The 8,425-nt window shown below is 38.3% G+C and overlaps 1 protein-coding gene across 1 annotated transcript; it reads left to right on the top strand.

Moving 5' to 3' along the window:
* The first annotated feature begins 7,718 nt into the window (after positions 1 to 7,718).
* On the top strand, positions 7,719 to 8,425 carry LOC124199590 (MFS-type transporter clz9-like). The gene is made up of 2 exons (XM_046595428.1): positions 7,719 to 7,856; positions 7,928 to 8,425. The coding sequence occupies exons 1-2, from the start codon at positions 7,719 to 7,721 to the stop codon at positions 8,423 to 8,425; spliced, it is 636 nt and encodes a 211-aa protein (XP_046451384.1).

Here is an 8,425-nt window from a genome sequence, read left to right as displayed (position 1 = left end):
GGAAAAAAATAATAGATTGCTTGGATAGCCTGGGGATTTTAAAATTCCACATCAATATTGGTCTCTTTTAAGAAACGCCTCCAAAATTTCTTTATTTTACCCCTGCTTTCATTTCCCAACAATTCGATGGGAAAATAAGGGAATAAAGCTTAAAAGTGCTTGAGTATGGCACCCTAGCAAAAACCTACTCCAAAGGCCTCAAGGAGCACTAGGTTTTCGTGACTAAGGGAATCAAAGCAGAAAGTTTCATTTGTATGGATTTTCATTTTGAGAGACCCTTCCTGCCTTTGAATAATGCCATAACTCATGAAAAGTCCTAATCAGACGTCTTCTTGATTTCCTTTTCTGGAATAGAAGGGATCGAAAATTTTTCCCTGAATTTCTGAGGGAATGCCAAGCCCATTATCCAGAAAGGAAAGGACGGCTTCTCCCTCTTCTTTCAAAACTAAAATCAGCACCCACGGAATAGCTTTTGAGGCTCATTTTCTTCTTCTTTAAAAAGCGTGATCATGGCTTCAAAACTGTTACTCACAATTTTTTTGATCTGTCATCAATTGATTATCCATGACAAGGCTTCCAAAGGGAATAGGAAAATTTTTGAGATTTTTCTTGAAGTATTAGTGTTTAAGGGTTTTATCCAAAAAATGAGGATTCACATAACTGAGGAACCAGTTATTAGTCTCTCCTCAAATAAAAAAACTGCGCCATCCCGTATTGGAACTAATTTCAAGGATTGAAAATTCGAGGTCATGAGATTTTTGGATCCAAAAAGGGTCCACCCGAGGTGGGAAATAAAACAAAGGAAAGAAAAATTGTAAATTGCGAGGCATAAAGCTAATAAAGTTAATGAAGGGAAAGAGTCTAAAAAGGAGATTCATCTTTTTAGGCATCCGTTCCATGAGTTGGGTTGTGAAAAAAGCATCCATCGTCACTGGATAGATTTTGATTAACGATCTCAAGATGTAAAAGGCCCTTACCCTTCCCTTCTTTCATTTTTTTCGGAAGAACGTCAATTGAAGCATAGTATTTGTTGGTGCTCACCAGCGGAAGTGGAAAAAAAGTGGGTTTCAGAGTTTAGGGGCTCAGGGAAATCATTTCCAGAAAATTAATACTTTCGGAAATATCGAAGAGGGAGAAGCTTAAATGGATCGTTTGAGCTTTTAATTCTGTATAGAGTTATTGAATTTTTTTCTTTGTACTGTAGGAGCAAGATGCTTTCAAACATGAAAAGCACAGCAAAAAAAAGACTAGAAAAATAGTACTTTTGAAAATATAAGCGCGTCTAAGGTGGATCGTACAGCTTATTTTGAGAGCGGTAAATTTCATCCACAAAAAAATCTGTTTTATGAATCTTTAGAAAGGTCGGAAGGAAGTTGCTGAAAATCTCTTAGATTATCCTTAAGCTACTGAAAAGTTTTGGGAATGGTGGAAGAGGATGTTTGATAAAGGTCTTCAAAAACGAAGAGCATTTTTGATTGTCCGCTGTCAGAAGCTGAGAAAGTGTTTCATCGTTTTTGGTTTGATAAAGAGCGATTGCTAAAGATTCGATTTAGTCAATATCGCTATTTTTTTCTTTCTCACAATTTTTTCCAGCAAAGGAATCACCTCTTTTCAGGTTTTTTTCTCCATCAGCAAAGAGGCCCTCCGGAGAAGCTGAGAGGGGGGGGGGGTTGTGCCATCTTCAGGAATGAAGGAAAGGGCCTCGTTGAAAATACCAATTTGTTTAAGGGCCTTTGATTGGAGAAGATACACCTCTTTTTCTCCAACTTTTTCTGGAGGTATCTTGTTGTCGTATTTTTTTAAAAGATCTAAAAGTTTTTGGGGTTGCTCTTTCGCAAGAGAAGCTTCAGCAACCATTAAAATATCATCGGGAGGAGTAACTTTTTGTTGGGACAAAATTTTAAAATTTTAAAGAGTCTTTCAGGAGATCGTGACTTACGAGGTCGTGGGTGAGCGTTGAGAGGAACTCAAATTTATCTTGAAACTTCATAAAAAAGGCTTACTCAAAACGTCTGAAAATGGCAAACCAAGTGTAAAAAGGAAGATCAGGGGACAAGATCACTTCATGATAAAGCGCGAGGGCTTTGAATTCAATTTCAGAGCAATCGGGATCTTCTTAAAAACGTTGGAGAAAGCGGGTGTAGCTATCTAGACCTTTGATAATTGGCCATTTTTTTTCATACGGTTCTCCTATAAATTTCAGTACTTGAGATTCAAACTGGGGGCTATGCGATTCCCATTGAAGCTTTTCAATTTTTTAAATGCCTCGGGCTGGCGTAAAACGACCTACGCAAAAGCCTGATAAAAACGTCTCAAAAACCGTTTGCAACTTGGCCTTACGGCACAACCATTCACGTTATTTTTTTTCAAATCTGGCTCTTGTGTTGTGGCAGGAGGACCTGACACAAGAGGCTCAAACACCGGCTGCTGAACAAGGATTTTCGCATATTTTTGCTGTTCTGGTGTAATCCCATTGGGGAGATGACGGAAAAGTTAAAGGGCTCGTTTGTATTGTCATTCGTAAATAGATCTTTGGGCTGCCAATAAAAGGAGATGTCCTTGCAACACGGGATATAATTTAGACAGCAAAGAGATATCTTCTTTAAGGGAGACAAGGGCTTATTTTCACAAATGGGTTTTTCACCGTTTTTAAGACGTGTTGCGTTAATCAAAGGATCTATCTCTTTTATCCAGAGAGTGTTCGACAATTCATAAAAGGTGGCAGGGAGTTGATTTCTGAAGAAAAAAGAGAACCCCATTGCCATTTAGAAGAGGCGCAGTTTTTTCAAATTCAGGATGATTCTGACCCAATAGGCTTAGTTGTGCTGATGCTTCACACATTTTACTAAAGGAGAGTTGCTTTTGGAGTTGTTTCCCGAGGGTGTCGGTAATCTGCATGACGCATGACGGTATTCTGCATGAATTCATGAATGACTGCTCAAAATTTAAAAAACGATTCATGCAGATTACCATCTTGCGATAGCTACCTATTTTATGTAATAATAACTCCTATTTCACGTTATTTAATAGAAATAAATAATTTAAATGACTACCGACTACCGTGTTGACAAATTAGAATGGCCGTTTTGGGCCTATTGGCAGCACACATAACGAGCTAGTAAAGCCGGTGCAACCCATGCTTAATACACAGGTGTCACACAAGCCCCCCCCCCGTCTATCTTTAGTCATTACATTAACTCCGTAAGCTTTTGAGCGAGTTTTTAAGTAAAATTTGTCAAAATTTTAATGTTTTGAATTCAGTTTTCTAACTGACTTGAACGAGATTCGAACCTCGGTCCATTTGCATGGCACCCCATTATTGCTAACCATTAGACTGCCGTTGACATGTTTAGTAAAAGGAAATCCATGAGCCGTACGGTAGCTAGCCATCGATTAATGTAGCTAGACATTGAGTAATGTAATGCAACATGTGACAGCATGATATAGAAGTGACTGGTACAGTTGTCTTTATAAAATAAAATTTCATATTTTCCAATTTCTATTATAACTTGTCCGAGATTCGAACCTCTGACTTTTAGCATAAAAGCCCGGGCTTCTGACCATTAGACCACGGTTGATATGGTGGTAAAGGGAGAAACATGGGCTCGTATAGTATGGCCCAGGTAAACCCTCCTTTCACTCACCCCTCTCCCAAGGGTGCGCGCAGTCCCCTCTGCCCGACCATTCGTGTAAATAGAACAAAAACATTAATAACTGGCGTTGCCTTTATCAGTTATGCAAAAACTGTTATGCAGTTTATCCTGTTATTAGGGCTGTCATGCAAGCAGATTCATGCATGAATTCATGCAGAATACCTTTATGCGTCATGCATCATGCAGATTACCGACACCCGTTTCAGACCTGAAATAAAACTAACGCAGGTCGATTTTTTGAAAAAAGTCGCGTTTCCCTAGCCCTAGCCGTTCAACTGGAGAAAAAGGCCAAAGTGGCCTAATTTGCATAAGGTCCTCTCGGCTTTCCAAAGACTTTTACAACCGGCCAAAAGTACTTCAGGAAATGAAAAAAAAATCTGAAAAAAAACAGAGGTGTTTTCACTACCTATGGCTATTTACATACTAAATTTGAAAGCATTGGGTTAACCACTGTAGTACTAAGAGGACTGAAGCCCGGGGAAGCCTGGAAGCCCGAGAGGACCTTATGCAAAAACGCTGTTTTTGCATAAGGTCCTCTCGGGCTTCCAAAGACTTTCGGTAGGTACTGTAAAACTGTAGGTTTATGTTTTCTCTATTTCTTTTAAAAGTTTCCAATCAGACCAAACTACACATTACCACAAATGTCAGGTATTTTATTTCTCGTTTGTCCCAAATCTGTTATTGTCTAACCCTCCAGATCAAACGAAAATTGAAGATGATTTAAGAAGGATAATTGGGTTCTGGAAAAGTTATGGCAAAATAAAATTCCAAGAGCCGGAGATTTCTCTCATATCCGGAAAATATAAAATTGTTGGTTTAATGTTTTCTCTCTTTCTTTTAAAAGTTTCCAATCAGACCAAACTACACATTACCACAAATGTCAGGTATTTTATTGTTCGTGCGTCCCAAATCTGTTATTGTCTAACCCTCCAGTTCAAACGGAAATTGAAGATGATTTAAGAAGGATTATTGGGTTCTGGAAAAGTTATGGCAAATCAAAATTCCAAGAGCCGGAGATTTCTCTCATATTCGGAAAATATAAAATTGTAAGTTTAATGTTTTCTCTCTTTCTTACGAGATTTAAAGGAAATTTCGGTTTATTTGTTTGCACCATTTTAGCGAATTTCAGATGCCGCCAAAGTAAAATTGATTTATTTAAGAAACTTCACGGCTGTAAAAGTACTGCATTTTCACATTTATTTTTGCGCATAAATATTTATGAGTTATGTGAGTTTATTAATAAAATTTGCATCTCTTGGCAATTATAAAAGGTTCCTCCCAATAGTAACATTTGAGCTCCAAACCCGATCCGCCTAGTCCTTCTGTTGAAGTCGCTGGCGAAGAGCTAGCGACACAATAAAAAGTGAAGTTGGCTGACCCGGGTGTAGAAGCCGCAGCTGCAGAAGTTGAAAAACATATCTGCCTGCGCTCCTGTGGCTGTGAACTCCACCCATAGGAGCATTTTACATCATTTTCAAAGAAGAACTTGCTCGGCTTATAGCAGACTGAGAGAAAAATGAACAGAAAGTAGTATGCTATTTCTTTCAAATTCACCGCTGGCTGTGTTTTCGTAGCTGTTGCTAGCGGCGCGGAGGCAGCTCCAAGAGGAAATTTTGTTTTGATTCGTCCTTTGAAAGGTATCTTTGATCTTATTTCACATAAAAATTGATTTACTGCTATATTTATGTAATGCAAATCACATTTCTTGCAAGTTAAAGTGACTCCACTCCGTGTGTAACCTATGCGGTCTGCCCGTAATCCTGTGATACATAATTCTACCAACATCGATTCCCCCAAGAAACACAAAGACCAAATTAGAAATATTGCTTTCCAAAATTAGAAATAGGAGGGGGGGGGAGTCAAGATGTATACATGATAGCGACGCGGATGTGGAAGCCGTAGCTGCTGATATCGGCATGGTTGCAGCTCCTTTAAAGGAATGCGAAAGAAGATTTTTTTTAAGTAGTCGTTCAAAAAGTATTGTATCTTTGAACTTATTTTACATAATTATTGGTGTACTGTTATTTAATGCAATTCACATTTCTTGCCATTAATAATACAGATTTCAGCACGCATTGTTCCACTCATACGGTGTGTTTGTCACCTTCATGCCTATCGCCATCCTGCCTGTCGCCGTTCTGCCCATCGCAGTTCTTTCCGTCGCAATCTTCCCCGTTTTGATGTTATCCTCCATTCTACCGCCATGGAATCTGCCAGGTACCCAGAATATCCTCCATTTTCCCCAGTTTTCCCCAATACTGAGAAAGATTGAAGGCGTAAGGTAACACATAGATCTATTTAATTGCTAATTAATTAGATTGGTCTAACTGGTACCTTTGTTTTCTAAACAGGATGCCATTATATGCACGGGTTTCGCACGAGCATGAGTTTCAATTTTCATTTTCAATTCAAATTTGCACTATCTTACGTTGGCTACGTTTTTGCCAGCAATTTAGGTGTGGTGATTTGTCAGGCTTTTGACAATCATCTAATCTGATCACTGGTGTAAGTTTGCTGACTTATCCCTTTATCTTCTCATAGTCATAAACATATTAACATATTTGATGTGCAATAGGACGAAGAGCCCTACGGAAATGAGGTGTCAAGTTTAGAAAAAGGACCTGGACCATCAGCAGGCAAGTAGGGGAGACCGGACCCATCTTAGACAGTCGCGGTTTTTCCCGCATATCTCCCGATCCCCTTAGGCAAAAGAGTTTTTTTTTTTGCTAAGGTCATTCTTTATCCTTGCCCCCACCCCCTTGATTTTTTTAAATGTGTAACTTTAAAATTTAAGAATTTACATTGATTGCCATTTTTCGGTGTTTTTTACCGAGCCGGGGTGAAATTAGACAGGGGCCTGTACCAAGTTAGACGGGGTCCGAAAAGGTGGAAATTAATGTCTTTAAATTATTTTAAAAACATTGTATGATAGTTCTTCTAATAATAAATAATTTAAAAACATTTCCTTGGTGATTTAAATGTAAATCAAATATTTTTGTTATATATAAAGAAAATTATGTTGGTGAATAGGGAAGATATAGGAGGTGGAGCTTAACATTAAATCGATTTTTAATAATTGATATAGACAAATAAGCGATAGTTCCCCTTCACTTTTTCGTGACGTGATGGCTGCTGTAGCTAACGAAAATCTACGTGCTAATTTGATATATGGTGAAATATATTTCGTTTCATTCGATTTCATGAGAGGTATTAATTTTAATATGTTGTTGTTGTATATTTTCTAACATGAAAGAATGTTTCTCCATTTCCCATGCATTGAACCATGGAAGAATTAGTTTTATTTATGACATCTAATTCTTAAATCATTCTTTTATAGGTGAATATATGTTTTGGATTGCTGATTCAGTAACAGGGAGATATTTTAGAACATAAAAAGCTGAAACTATTAGTACAGAGTGGTACAGGTGTAACATCCCGTCTTCCTTTGATGAAGAATATTTTGATTGTCCACGTCTTTGCTAATCATTAAGCACCAATGTAACTTGTTTGGTGTTATCATATGTATTTCTCATACAAATATTTCGTTTGCAAATCTAATATTCTTTCATATTTTAGATGCCACGCAATTATGATAGAAAAACTTGGAAGGATACAGATCACGAAGAAAAATTAAGAATTGCTGTTGGTGAAGTTTTAGCTGGTAGATGTAAGATTAGAAAAGCAGCTGAAAAAACTGGTTTGCCAAAATCTACTGTTCGGTTTTACACAAAAAGACACCACGCTTGTGGTTTGTTGCATCCACTTAAAGTGAAACGCCTCCAACACTCAACTCAAATATTGCCAGCGTCTGTTGAGAGTGAACTTGCTGATTATTTGAAGGATTACTCCCTCGTCAATCATGGCTTAAGCACAAAAGAAACACGGGAAATCGCCTACTCTTTTGCAGTCACGAACAACATCAAAGTTCCAAATAATTGGAAAAAATAAGAGAGAGCGTCCGAAAATTGGTGTTCAGGGTTCATTAAGCGCAACAAAACCATTTCAATTCGAAAACCAGAAGCAACAAGCCAAGCACGAGCTGCAGGTTTCAATAAGCCAGTAGTAATGAAGTTTTATGATAATTTGGCATCTTTGATGGCTAAACACAAATTCGAAGCCCACGATATTTGGAATCTCGATGAAACTAATGACCCGACAGTTAACCAGCCTCAAAAAGTAATCGCCCCCAAAGGAACTAAACAAGTAATAGAGTAGGCTACATGGTTTTCATTCTTTCATCTCGCAAATTTAAAGATTACACTTTTTTTTAACAGGTGCAGCAGACAGTTTCAGCCGAGCGAGGCATTAACGTTACGATGCTTGGTTTCCTAAACGCAGGTGGTGGTAGCGCCCCTCCAGTATTTATTTTTCCGAGGAAAAAAGTTGCCCCGGTGATGTTTGAAAAAGGTCCATTAGGATGCATCGGATTACCACATGAATCCGGCTGGATGACTGCGACAAACTTCTTCAAGTCACTGCAACATTTCCACTCGTTTGTCAAGTGCTCGAAGGAAAAACCCGTCCTATTAATAATGGACAACCATATTAGCCACCTTGATTTTCAAGCAGTAACATTTGCCAAAGACAACGGCATAATCCTTTTAACAATACCACCTCATTGTTCACATGCGCTGCAACCGCTGGACGTAATTGTGTACGGCCCGTTCAAAAAACGCCTAGGTGCAAGTCAAAATGACTGGATGTTCGTAAATCCTGGCGTAAGGATTTCCATTAAAGAAATCGCAGTGTTTGCTTCTCACACACCGGAATGA

The sequence above is a fragment of the Daphnia pulex genome, chromosome 8 (assembly GCF_021134715.1).
Source record: "Daphnia pulex isolate KAP4 chromosome 8, ASM2113471v1".
Taxonomy (NCBI): Eukaryota; Metazoa; Arthropoda; class Branchiopoda; order Diplostraca; family Daphniidae; genus Daphnia; species Daphnia pulex.
The sequence above is the reverse complement of the archived record's forward strand: the minus strand, read 5'-3'. Positions and strand labels throughout refer to the sequence as shown.

What these genes read in the sequence shown, in the direction of transcription:
- LOC124199590 (XM_046595428.1), top strand. Translation starts at nt 7,719, where the DNA reads ATGAAGTTTTATGATAATTTGGCATCTTTGATGGCTAAACACAAATTC. An exon ending in CCCCCAAAGGAACTAAACAA is followed by an intron (nt 7,857 to 7,927) that starts GTAATAGAGTAG and finishes TTTTTTTAACAG; the next exon opens with GTGCAGCAGACAGTTTCAGC.